The sequence below is a fragment of the Pseudorca crassidens genome, chromosome 3, assembly GCF_039906515.1.
Source record: "Pseudorca crassidens isolate mPseCra1 chromosome 3, mPseCra1.hap1, whole genome shotgun sequence".
NCBI lineage: Eukaryota > Metazoa > Chordata > Mammalia > Artiodactyla > Delphinidae > Pseudorca > Pseudorca crassidens.
This window is the reverse complement of record NC_090298.1, coordinates 147,229,145-147,243,070: the sequence shown is the minus strand read 5'-3', so window position 1 is coordinate 147,243,070 and position 13,926 is coordinate 147,229,145. Positions and strand designations below refer to the sequence as shown.

General features: G+C 48.8%; 1 protein-coding gene across 1 annotated transcript in view; it reads left to right on the top strand.

Moving 5' to 3' along the window:
- The window catches only part of DOCK2 (dedicator of cytokinesis 2), a 405,630-nt gene that overhangs the window by 342,142 nt on the left and 49,562 nt on the right, over positions 1-13,926 (top strand). Inside the window, exons 33-34 of the mRNA XM_067732884.1 lie at positions 1,885-2,033; positions 11,157-11,242. Of these exons, the coding sequence (XP_067588985.1) occupies positions 1,885-2,033; positions 11,157-11,242 (235 nt within the window). The remainder of the gene's footprint in view (positions 1-1,884; positions 2,034-11,156; positions 11,243-13,926) is intronic.

Below are 13,926 nucleotides of genomic sequence, written 5' to 3'. Positions count from 1 at the left end.
TCTCACTAGCCAAAGATATTCCGAGGATGATGCCTTTTTTATCTGAATTCTGGGGAAATACTCACTCCAACCTTAAGCCTCATTTAGGCTGAATTAAAATTCATTTTCTTGCCGCCTTCCCTCTTGGCTCCTTTCCTCAGCTTTATTCGAAAGCAGCGGCGCCAGGTTGTACGCCGTACCGCCTGAGTTTCTGCACCCCAGGAGCTCTCTCCCCCAGGCGGAGACCACCAGTGTGCATCCTGACAATGGGGAAAACCAGGATGGGCTTCTTAGGTTCTGAAACTCAGGAAAAGAAAGACGCAGCTGCTGATGAAACACCTGGGTGTCAGCTCAGTGACAGGGTTGCTGGGATAGCCTTGCCCATGCTCCCTAGGAAATCCCCGCAACTCTTAAGTGCCCCTCTCTTTTCCCCTCCTCTGCCACATCTGATGTGTGTATTCTGAGGAGTCTGATCCGTTCTGCTCAACAAGGCTGCCCTTCACGGTTCGTTTTGGCCAAACGTGACAGCAGCAGTAGCTAACACTATATGAGTGTGCCACGTGCCAAGCACCGTCCAGGGTGCTTGATAAATAATAATTCATTTATTCTTCACAACAACCCTATGAAATAAATACTGTTATTCTCTCCCATTACAGATGAGGACACGGAGGGCTCAAGGGGTCAACTTGCCCAACATCACATAGCTAGTTGATGGCAGAATCCATTTACATAATTCAGGCAATCTGCATCCAGAATCGGTGCCCTTCACCACTGGGCCACGCTACCCCTCCCTCTCGGTGCTGATTCTCCCGGGCTCTGGGCTAAGTATACACAGACATATTTTCACATGGTCTTCTCAACAGGTGGGCATTGTGATTGCATTTTTATAAGACACATATCCAAGTCACATAGCCAGTGAGTGTAGGAGCTAGACAAATTTATTTCCTCATTCAGCAGACATTTACTGAGGATCTAATATGTTCTATGCTCAGTGCTACAGATACAACAATAAGAACAGACATGACCTCTACTCTCACAAAGCTCTCTGTGGGGGGAGGCAGACGTTTATCAAATGAAGCCATCATTGCCAAGTTGACTAAGAAGACAGACCTCCAACCAGTGCAGTATCTGACATAGCTGGCAGTGGGGTGGGCATGCAGTAGGGCTTTTCTCAGCCCATCCATCCATGAGAAGCCAGGTGGTAATGGGCAGATGTTGGGGAAAAGGCAGCGGAAAATATTACCAACAAAGGAGCTGTGTGTGCACGGGTCTGGCAGTGAGGAAACAAGGTGAGCTTGTGACAGTGGAACCAGGCCAGTGTGGCAAGAATGCCAAGAGCCAGGGGAGGGGACGCAGGAATGTCTTGAAATGAGGCTGAAGAAACAAGAACTTGTAGTTTCTCTGACCATAAGTGATGTTTTAACTCCCGCTATTACACTGACCATACTTTTATAGCAGGTTCTTGGCAGCAAAGTTTGCTTTTCTTGTTTTCATGAAACAGTTGGTAAAAGCATGTTTTCCAAATCTCAGGAACATGGCTTGTGTTGCAGACAGACATAATTTCAAGTATCCCTCTGATTTGCCATCACTAGCATATTCCGTCAGGGCCCTATTTGCAAAGGAGATGATGCAGGTGAAAACCCTTATACACAGCGACGTGCTTTCCACACGCCTGGGTTATTATCCTTAACAACGGAGCTTGTTTTGGAAGATGCACATGTCTCTTACAAGAGTGGATGTACGTAAAGTGTCCAAAATGGTGCCTGGATCCCGGTAAACAACTATATCAGTGTTAACTATTGCTTTTACAATCTTGCCTCCCTTTTTTTCTTTCCCCAGGCATGGTCTGAGAACCTGCGCATCATGAAAACTGTCTCATGGGTCCATGTCCCTCTTCTCTTTCAGGCCAGAACAAAATCTGCTTCATCCCAGGCATGGTGGGACCTATATTAGAGATGACACTTATCCCTGAGGCTGAGCTCCGGAAAGCCACCATCCCAATCTTCTTCGACATGATGCTGTGTGAATATCAAAGGAGTGGGGATTTCAAAAAGGTAAAAAATGAGGCTGGAAACTCATGCCAGCATCCCTAATCCCCAGCCCATTTCTCCATAATGATATCCTTGCTCCATCTGCCTGGACCTCATTCAGAGGCTTGACGGTAGGCTGGGGACCTTTATTCTTGTACCCTGAATGAGCTGGCAGATCGGATTTGGTCAGTATTCTATCACACTTTCCTGCCCGAGGCCGAGATTAAAATGCACTTTCTTGCTGTGTGTCAGCGTGGTCCCTTTCTCAACAGGAAATAGTAAGGATTCTATTTCTGTACCCAAGAGCCCCCTCAAGGTGTGTCCAAAGGCCCCCTCCCTCCCACCTGCCCCAACGGGACACCCACCTCTGTCCAGCACTTCTGCTTCTGGGATGACTCGGAAGATCTCAATAGCTGAGAGAGAGCCTACCCCGCCAGGTGTCAGACCTGGCCATGCGTCAGAGTTGACAGCAAGTAGAGCCCAAGGCCCATACGTAGGGAGGCCCCGCAGACCCGCCGCGGGGATGGAATGGGAGGCTTTCCCCAGCATGTAGGGAGTGGGCCACCTGTGTCAAACGCAAGGGCCACTGACCAAGCATTGAAAATCCTGTCAAACTGGAAGGATAAGGACCGTTTTCTGGGCCCAGTCACTCCAGATGCTTCTGCCAGTGGAATAAGCGCTGGTTTCCACAACAGTTTCCTGGCAACATTCAGTAGTCACTCCCAGTTTAGGAAGGTGTGTCTAAGTCCTGCCAAGTTTGCCTTAGCAGTACCTCCAGGTCTCGCCCTCCTGTCCGCTCAGCCCCCTTCTCGCCTGGTGCTCCGCCTAACTGGGCTCCGTGCCCTCTCTCCGGCCTTGCCGCATTTCTGCCTCTCATTCTATACCACATCTGGCCGCCAAACAGTTTTCCTTAAAACAGGTATCTAAGTGCCTTCTAAAAGGCAGCAGATTCCCAAGTGCTTTTCCTTAAAATCCTTGCAGACCTTACCCTCCCATTGTTCACTGGTTCTCTAATCCTCACCAAATAAAGCCCAAACCCTGTCTCCTGCATTTCAGGCTCTCCTTGCTCTGGCCTTCCATCAAATGTTCCAGCCATTTCCTCCAACTCCTTCCTCCCACCTCACCTCCAGGCAACCCCCACCCCCCACCCCCACCAGCTCACCTGAATTGCGTTGCCTTGGTGAGCATCCTCCTTCATGTTTCCTCTTCCTCGGGTTCTCTGCCACATTCACAGTCCTTCCTGCCAACATCGTCTACACTCCTGCCAATCCTGCAAAGCCCACTGCAACGCTCATCCTTTACGAGATCTTTGCCCTCTATTCCTGTGTCATTCCAGCTGTCTGAGGTATCCTTATTATACACTGCCTTGCACTAAACTCATTTCTGCATCTTCCTCATCTTCATGTCATTAAAGTGATGATGATGGTGACAATGACTGCCATTAACTGGGCGTTTACTCTGTGTCAAGCACTGTAAATAACTTCCATACAGTAGTTAGTTCATGGAATGAACTTTTTATTACAACCCTGTGAGGTAGGCAGCATTACCACCCAATTTTAAGATGGAAGTGCTGAGGCTTAGAGAGGTGAAGTCACTTACCCGAAGTCACACATCAAGAAAGAGGCAGAGCAGAGGTTGCAACACACAGATCACTACAATCCCAAGCCCAGGCTGTGCCCACTGCACCATCCAGCCACTGGCCTCGTCGCAGTAAGTGCTGGCTGAATGAAAGAACGAGTGGCATCCTTGCAAGCAGTGCCTTCTCAGAAAATGTTCCGTGGAGCTCTAATCCCACCAGATGCTCTATGGAAGAGGGTTTCGAGGTTAAATACCTTGGGAAGCCCCTGCATGCCATAACCCCTGTTGGAGACTTCCAGTGCACATTAACATAGCCAAGGCACTGAGCTGTTCCACAGTAAACAGACCTGTTGAATTTCTCAAATTTATTTCTTGAAGAAACAGCTATTGGATGTGCCAATCACTTTGGGAAAGGTGGTTCTAAGAGGAAAGAGACTAGTTAGCTGTGATGATCTCAGTGTGAGAGGGTGCGCTCCCCGCCCAGGGACTGGTGGGAGCTCTCTAGTCCCAGGAAGGCTGGTGACCAGCTGCCCCCCTGCAAGGAGCCTGTAAAGAAATCAGGTGAGGAGTTCAGATGGAGAAAGACACCATATCCAACCAGCTGGGGTGGGGGAGTAGAAGGCGCAGCCCTGGATCGAGTGTTTGATGGTTGTCTGGAATCTGCTGCCTTTTAAGGGGCGGGGGGGAAAGTCTGTGAAGCTTGGGAACCTGTGAAGGGCACAGTACATGGGATGAAGGGCATCGTGCTTCCCCTCAGGTCAGCACTTCCCGCAATGGTATGGGCACCAGCTGGCTCAGAAGATGTCCTGGGAGCAGGTGTGCAAAAGATACACTCCCAGTACTGATGGTATACAATGTACGAAGGAGAAGCGCACCCAGGTCCTTTCTGGATTACAACCTGACAGTTGTGTTTGGTGGCCTCATGTCTTCCGAGGCTTGCCTGTCATGTGATTTTCCTGCCCTAATGGATTCCCTTATTGAGGCATCCCTGTGGCATGCACCCACCTATTCCCCATGAATGGGGTCATCCCTGGGCTCCTCGCTCCAGGCATGTGTTCATCGTTAGCTCCTTCCCCAGTTGCTTCTCTTCATTGCTACCTTATCAAAAGGGATGGGACAGTCAGGCTGACTAATGGGGCAGCTTCCCATGTGAACGCAAGCTGCATGCTTGATGGGAGCCCAGCTGTGGGATGAGCAGACCCAGGTGTTACCGCTTGGTTCGGAGTAAGCAGCCATGGACGGTGTCCCCAGGAAAGGGAGGAAGCATGGCCCCCATGAGCCCCAAGCTGCCCTGATGGCCAGATCCAGAATGAACCGCAGAACTGGGGTTTGAGACCCAGCAGGCCTCGTGTGCAAGCTGGTATTAGTGCACGATGCCAAACAATGAGATAAGGGAAGAACCACGTGCCCAGAAGATGACAGGGTTCCCTTTTCTAAATTGTGGGTTTTAATGGAAATAGCAGAGCTCACAGGAGAACTTAGCAGGGCCTTTGCTCCTGGCTCACGCCAGGCCCTCTGGCCTGATACCCAATGTCGTGTAGTTCCTTTGCTGTTGTCCCTTTGCTGGGCTCTTCCTCTGATTTCTTCGCCTGAAGAATCCTAGTCATCCTTCAGCTGAGGCCTCACATGTTGGGAAAGCCTTTCCTGCTTCTTGGGGCAGCGGAGCACCTGGATGCAAGAGACCAAGATTTGTTCCAGCAGGATGAGCATGGACGGAACTGGGACAGGAAGAGGGTAGACTCTGAGTGGCTGGGCTGGGGAGAAGGAGGCTCCAGGGCAGTCTCTCTGCTATAAGTTTCTTATGCAACCTCATCACCAGATTTCCCTCCCTCCCCCTCTAGCCCCAATTAAATGCCCGATGCATTTGACTGACAGCCGTTACCCCTCAGGAGTACATCACTTCACCCCAGACCGTCTCTGTCTTTAACTGGGACTGGATTTCATGTCTCTGGTACACTCCATGATTCCCGTGGTGGGGCTGTGGACCGCAAGAGGGGCCTTGAGTTGGCCACGCTGTGGCTGGCGTGGCCATGCCCCAGTTAAAGTGAAATGCATCCAGTCCTACCTGCGTGGAGCTCAGGCATGTCACCTGTGCCCCATAGCATGACAACCTGCTCATAGGTCTGCCTCCATCACAAGACTGTGAGCTCCTCTTTGAGGGCCAAAGCGGTTCCCTCAGGCCTGAACTCCCAGCACCTGTCAAGTGCCTGACGGGAAATGTGACGTGAACCATGTCAACGTTCTCAGTATGAATGGAGGCATTTAGACCTCCATCCCACCACTGCCTTGGTACACAGAGGAACATTCCAGTAAATGTTTTTATAATGTAGGATAATGAGGGTGGCTGACCACTGCCTGAGTAACCCCATAGGAGGCTGGGTAGACCAGCTGTCTTGCTGGCCAAGTCTTTGTGGAGGGAGGGACTGTGGGCTTTCTAGATGATGTTGGTGGGAAGGAATGAAGGTCCTGGGATGTAGAGAGGAAGTAGGGGGGTTACCTATGAGGCAGATTGTAGAACAGGATTAGGTACTAATCAGCAGGAGGGTCTGAGCTCTCAGCAGGCAGGAGATCCAGAGAGGATCCCTTTCTCAGAGAAGGAAGAGATAATAGCATTTGACAGCAGCACTTAAAACAGTGCCTGGAACACAGCAGGAACTCAATAATTGCTTGTTGAATGAATTAATGGACAAAGATACCAGTTTGGCAGATTCCACTGAGACTGAGTGTTGGCATGGAGTGAATTGGTGATTCAAATGGCTTAGAACATAATGTGGAAAAGTGCAAATCAATTCACTAAATATGTACTGAGCACCTACTGTCTTCTGGACACTGTGCTTTGGAGTCAGATAGACTTGCTGCTTATCAGCTGAATAAATTTGGGTAGGTTAGTTAACCTTTCTCAGTCTCAGTTTTTCATCCCTAAAATGTGTATCATAATACCATCATAGGTTCCCAAACTCAAGCTCCATGGGTGATGAAATGAAACAGGAAGAGATGAGATAACTCAGAGAAAATTAGGAAGGTGCACCAACTTGTATCGGCGTCCCTCCTCACATGACACTGTCTCCTCCAGCTTCCTCCCATGTCGGCTTCCACCTGCCCCAGGACAGCCAGCATTTAGTTAACAAAGGAGACCACAGGCTGACTTACTGGTGCCAGTTTCTGGCCTGTCACACTATCTCTGCCCCCTCCCGTGTCATAGTCAGCACTTTACCTTTTTTTTTTAAAGGAATTTTGCCTTTTTCTTTTTAAATTTTATTTATTTTTTTTTTTTATTTTTGACTGTGTTGGGTCTTCGTTTCTGTGCGAGGGCTTTCTCTAGTTGCGGCAAGTGGGGGCCACTCCTCATCGCGGTGCATGGGCCTCTCACTATTGCAGCCTCTCTTGTGCGGAGCACAGGCTCCAGACGCGCAGGCTCAGTAATTGTGGCTCATGGGGCCAGCTGCTCCGCGGCATGTGGGATCTTCCCAGACCAGGGCTCGAACCCGTGTCCCCTGCATTGGCAGGTAGATTCTCAACCACTGCACCACCAGGGAAGCCCAGCACTTTACCTTTGAAGGTAGCTGAGGAAGGGCTCTTGATCCCTAAATTTCACACTTTGGAGGGGCCCGGCTCCTATCAAAGACATGTTCTAGGCAAACAAGATGATGAAAATAGCCAAGAGGTTCTAAAGCAGTCAAGAGAGGCAGAGGAAACAGTGCAGGGAAGGCATGATGCAAATGTGAGGCCCACGTGATGTCATTCTGCTGCAGCAGGAGGTCTGGACTCCTAGAGCTCACCCCCGTTTTCCTGAGTGTTTAAGATGGGTATTGGGCCCTGTGGCATGTAACTTTTGTGAAAGTAACCTGAGGATGCTCCTTAACAAATATCCATCTTGCAGGGGTGGGGGAAGGAGTCAGTGATGTGATGCAGTCTTGTAGTGTGGATGAAATGGGATTAATTTGGAGAAGCCAGAGCTGCGCCCTAAGCTCTGCATAGTGACAGTGTCGGGGGGTAAGGCCTGTCATGCTGACGTAACGTAGTGTGTGTTTGGGAGTGTATGGGACCCTTGGGAGGACCCTAAGTCAAGCCCATCCATCCTTTGAAACCCAAGACAAAGGTCCCACGTTGCCTGTTTCCTGATTTGTAAATGAGGCTGATGATATCCATTTCCCTTGACTGTTGTAATATGATGCTAATGAAGAAGACAGTGTCAACAATGTCATGATGATGATGGCTACCAAATATGAAGCACTTACCCCGTGCTAAGCGCCAGGCCAGGCCTTTCACATGTGTTTTCCCATTAACTTCTCGCCACAGCACTATAAAGTTGGTGCTGTTTTAAATTTCCATTTAATAGATGAGAAAACTGAGCCTCAGAAAGGCTTATTAACTTGCCCAACATCACATGGTGGGGAAAACAGTCAAAGCACGACTCAAACTAAGTCTGTTTGTTGTCAAACCCTGTGGTCATAGCCACTCCTGAGCAGAGCACAGCACTGGCCCCGGCAGCCCAAAGGGCCAGAGTCTACCCTGGGACATGCTTGACTGAGGCCTTCCCTCTCTAACCCACTCCGGAGGGTTCAGGCATGGCTGGCGTCCTCAGCTCTGCACATTCCTGGAACCTTGTAATTTCCCTCCCTGTGGGCTCTTTTGTGACCCTGAGACAAGTGCTTATTTAGCCCATCCGCTTCTTGGCTCTAAAGGAAAGTTCATCTCATGAGGAGGAATCGTGCCAGCATTTACCATTGAACAATTTAGACAAAAAAGCTGGTTTTCTCCCCCGAGAACTGCTTTCCAGTAACATTCAGCGGTAATAACAATAACATTAGCAGCAATCATAAGATGACAAGCAAACCCAGTGCACACTTGAGCCTACGCACTCCCCTAGTGCTTCATAAATAAAATTTCCCCAGCCCTCCCAACTACCCCATGAGGTAGGCACCACTGTTATTCCTATAATATTGATCAGAATCAACAAACTATGGCCCCAGACCGAATCTGTCCTGCCACCTGTTTTTGTAAATAAAGTTTTACTGGACTGGAGTCACGCCCATTTGTTTTTGTATTGGCTACGGCTGATTTGGCGCTGTAACAGCAGAGGTGAGTCGTTGTGACAGAGACTGACCCACGACGCCTAAAATATTTACTATCTGGCCCTTAAAGAAAATGTCTACTGAGCTCTGATATAAACTATGACACTGAGGATTAGAAAGACCTACTAGCTTTCCCAAGATGGTGGAGGGGATGGAGGAGACATTGAAAGCCAGTGCTTAGTTACCCCAACCGTGGCCTAACGTCAGCACCTACTCTTGTAGTCCCTTGGCTATATTTCTTCCTGCCCTAGGCTTGACACAGTATACACGTCTAATCGTGCTAGCCCCCAGTCCCCGACTTTGGATGACGCTTGACATGCTTAACAAAATGCATCACGTAAGGGGCGTGATTCACGTGTAGAGTGGCAGCCCAGACCCTCGCCATATTGGCCTCTGTCTAGGTCTCCGTTCTGATTTCCATCCTTTCTTGCTTGAACTCTCTGCTCCAGCTGAACGCTCTCCTCATTTTTCTCCACGTTCCAAGCTCCACACCTTTGCTCAGTCCATCCGCCCCCCCGACACACACACACATAGAATGCCTTTCCTTTTCCTATTTATCACAATCCTACCCATCTTTCCAGGCCTGTGTATCTCCTTCCATAAATCTTCCTCAACCGTGGAAACTCACAGGAAATTCTCTCTCAGCACAAGCTGTATCAGCACAAGCTTCTGGTCCTTACCTTTGGCCCTTAGCCCACAAAAGTGAGGGAACAACGGCCCCACGGATGATATGTGAAGCAGAGGGAAAGTGAATCTGGGCTCTGCCTTCCGTCACCGAAAGATTCCAGCCAACTCGACTGAGCTTGATCCTTTGTGCACTGGAAAGAGCCTGCCAATGTCTCTGCCATTCATCTGAGACTTCAGACAAGCCACTTAAACTCTCTGGGCCTCTATTTCATCTGTAATAATAACTGACACTTACTGAGGGTGGTGCTAAGCAGGGGCTGGCTGTTTTTCATGCATTATAGCATTTCAAGGTGATCCTTGACTTCCAGACCTCATGGAGTTATTGTGAGGACTGAGGGTAAAGGGGCTGAGTTAGGATCCAGGAGCGCCCAAGGGCTCCCTGGACCTTGTTGAGCTTTGCCGAGAACCTCCCTCCCTTCTCTAAGTGCCAGTTTCTTATCTACTGGTAAGAAGGGAGATGGGTGGACTGCATGATTTGGATGGACTCATCAAGGCATGATATTAAAACAGTATACAAACCATTTTTGCATTACAGCCATGTAAGAGAGACAACAAATGGCTCTTCAGAACGTTGAACTCAACTGGGTGAAATGCTTCTTGACATTGAAAGTAGGAAGACAAAATACTCTCTGGCTTCAGTGTTACAAGATGTGGTGTGTAGGTGCATACTTTCAGGCCACTTAGCTAGTCTGATCTCTGACCATTACAGTTGTCACCAGACTTGACTCTCTGAGGCATTAATTCATATAAATATGACAGCTTCAGTTATGGCTGGATTCAGGAGCTCAAAAATGGCACGAGGTTTCAGTCTCTCTCCATCCCTTCCTCTCTGCTTTCCACTACATTGGTGTCATTCTCAGGCAGCCTCTTTCTTTTTTGTGGTACGCGGGCCTCTCACTGTTGTGGCCTCTCCCGTTGCGGAGCACAGGCTCCGGACGCGCAGGCTCAGCAGCCATGGCTCACGGGTGCAGCCGCTCCACGTCATGTGGGATCTTCCCGGACTGGGGCACGAACCCGTGTCCCCTGCATGGGCAGGCGTACTCTCAACCACTGCGCCACCAGGGAAACCCACAGCCTCTTTCATTGTGGTCCTTTCCAGCAGCCCCGGGCTTAAAACCTTCCATCATCAAGTTAAGCGGAAAGACTTCTTTTTCCTAAGAGTGTCAACAAAACCTCAGATTTCAGTCTCACTGGCTTGATCTGGGCCTTAATTGTAGGGTCTAGATAATGAAAGATACTGACCAGGAGCTTCGCCTGTGTCATGTACCCACACCTAGAGCTGGGGAGGTATGGTCAGCCCACCTGAGTCTCACAAACTGAAATTAGGGTTGATGTGATTACCAAAGTATAGAGAAAGGAATGCTAGGCAGGCAGAAATAATAGCTGTTCATGACAACATGCCATTCTCTGAAGATCAGTGCTCTGTCACATCCCTCAGTGCCTTTGCACATGTTATACCCTCTGCTAGGAATGCCCTTTCTCTTTCCATTCTCCTGCAAAATTTCAAGATAAACTTGAGAACAAGGTCAAATGACATGGGCTGTGAGCCTTCCCTGTAGACTCTCCTCTCTCTCTCTCCTATGCCCATCTCTCTGCTCCAGCACTTACCATCTATGGCTCTTCTCCACTCTCCGGGAACTGCTAAAAGGCAAATGTAGTATCCTGTTCCATTTTGCATTCCCAGTGCTCAGCACTGAACCTGGGAGATGATATATGCTCCCTAAGCTTTGGTTAAAAATATGAATTGACTAATTTCAGTATTCAGCCTTCTAATGTTATTGTTGATTTTCATCTCCTGCTTCTTCAGTTTGAAAATGAAATCATCCTCAAGCTGGACCACGAGGTGGAAGGGGGCCGAGGGGACGAGCAGTACATGCAGCTGCTGGAGTCGATGTAAGTTCAGTGCCCAGCATGGGAGGAGCCGGGAAGGTGGGCCCGAGGCTGGAGGGCTTAGGACTCCAGGGGGCTCCAGTGGCTCTGTCCTCCCCTGGAGATAGGCTCATGGGTATGGGAGAGGCTCCATTTTTGGAAGAAATCTCACATCTCTCTCTGCAGTGGCTGTTTCTTTGATATCGATGGGACAGGTCAGATAAAAAGAAACTTTGCTGTGTTGGAGAGGGAGATAATCCACCAAAATGTTCACTCTTGTTATCTCTTAGCTGTGGAATAATTTTTGCTGTCTTTTCCTTTTTTCTTTCTCAATCTTTGACAGATATTGGTCACAACCAACATTTATGGAAACCACGCTAAGTGCTCTCCCTGTATTGTCTCATTTAGTTGCATTTTCTCTGTTTGATCCCATTTCACATAGGTGGCCCCCAAAGCTCAGGGAAATGTCTTGTCCGAGGAAACTAGGCCAAGCTAGTCAAGTGGACAAGCTGGGACTGAACCCAGCTCTGCTGGACTCCAGCGCACAGGCCTGGTGAGGCAGTGGGCAGTGGGTAGCACCCAGGAGCACTGGCCTTGGACTCAGGACACTGTGTTGTTTTAACAGCTCATTGAGATGTAATTCACATATCATACAGTTCACCTAAAGTGTACAATTCAATGGCTTTCAGTATATTCACAGAGCTGTGCAACCATTACCACAGTCAATTGTAGAACATTTTTGTTACCTCCCGAAAGAAAGCCCATACCCCTTAGCCGTCATCCCCTCCCCTTCTCTGGGGTTTCTACGGATGTGTCTATCCTGGACATTACATACAAATAGAATCATACGATACATGGTCCTTTGTGACTGGCTTCTTTCTCATAACATGTGCTCAGGGTTCACCCATGCTGTAACACGTGTCCGTATTTCACTTCTTTTTATTGCCGAATAATATTTCACTGTTTGGAAACACCCCATTTTGTTTATTCATTCATCAGCGGTTGGATTTTTAGACTGTCTCCATTTGGGGCTATCAGGAATGATGCTACTTTGAGCGTTCATATACAAATTTTTGTGTGGACACATGTTTACAGTCCTCTTGGGTGTATAACTAGGAGTGGAATTGCTGGGTCATGTGGCAACTCTGTATGTAAACTTTTGAGGAACCATCAGACTGTTTTCCAAAGTGACTATACCAGTTACCTTCCTACCAGCAATGTACAAGGCTTCCAATTTCTCCACATCCTTCTGAGCACTTGTTAGTATCCATCTTACTGATTATAGCCATCCTATAATCAGAGTGAAATGAAATCTCATCGTCACTTCAGTTTGCATTTCCTACATGGCTAATGATGTTGAGCATCTTTTCATGTGCTTATTGGCCATTAGTGTATCGTTGGAGGAAGTCACTGGATTTCCATCTTGATTCCAGCACTTAGCAGCTGCACCACTTTGGAACAATCATGCACCATCGTTGGCTTCAGTGTGCCCAGCTGTAAAATGGGGATAATAAGCCTCCTATGGTTATACTGAAGAGTGAATAACTATAAAACATGTGCACACAGCAGGTAGAAGCTCAGGAAATGTCCTTTGATCCCTCACCTAACTCCCAGTTTCTATCTCTGACACCACGATAAGAGTGAGGACTTCTCCCAAGGTTCAGGAATGTGACTCACACATCCCAAATTCCCCTTCTTTTTTTTTTGCGGTACGTGGGCCTCTCACTGTTGTGACCTCTCCCGTTGCGGAGCACAGGCTCCGGACGCGCAGGCCCAGCAGCCATGGCCCACGGGCCCAGCCGCTCCGCGGCACGTGGGATCCTCCCGGACCGGGGCACGAACCCGCGTCCCCCGCATCAGCAGGCGGACTCTGAACCACTGCGCCACCAGGGAAGCCCCCAGATGCCCTCTTAATTGTAGATTCCCTGATTTGTATGATTCTCTAATATATATCTGATCTTGAATTCTTTCCCCAGTCCTCTTGGAATATTTTAACTTTAACAACAAAAGCAGACTGAAGGTCTTGCTCTGACCCTCACAATGACCCTCTCTCCCTTGCCCAGCGGGCAGAGCTCCGTGGACAGAGTTGAGTCCCAGGCAGCACCGTCCCAGCTGCCCTCGCCCCCTCCTGTCACTGTGCACAGCCATCACTAAACACCTAGAAAGCAAAGGCCACTGGGCTAGCGGAGCAAGCCATCATCTGCTCCTCGGGTAGGTATCGAGACTGATTGTCCAGTGGGGAGATGACATTGTGCCTGAGTTAATGTTTTTCTTAAAGCTCAAGAAAGGAAGCATCTAAATATTGACCAGAAGTGAGACCAGGGCTGGCGCTGGCAGTTTCCATTTTTATAAGCGGATGGGGCCCTGCGGCCAGTCTTCAGATGATCAGCAGGATTTTCAAATCCTTCCTGAGCGATTATTTATAAAAGGAGTCCTTAGAGGTCAAGGAAATTAAAAAACAGCTCATTATTTTCCTCCTGAAACAGAGGCGTGAATGATTTTTGCAAAACTAATCAAGCGCAACCTGAAGAGTCAGGACCCCATCAGAACACCCAGGGGCCAAGTCCCTGCACCTTCCTTCCTTTTGACTTTCTGAGCCGCAGTTTCCTTATCTGCAAATTGGGGATAAAAATACCATCCAACTCCTAGAGTTTTTATTGAGAAGAAACAAGACACATCGTGAAAAGTGCTTAGCACAGTTTGTGACA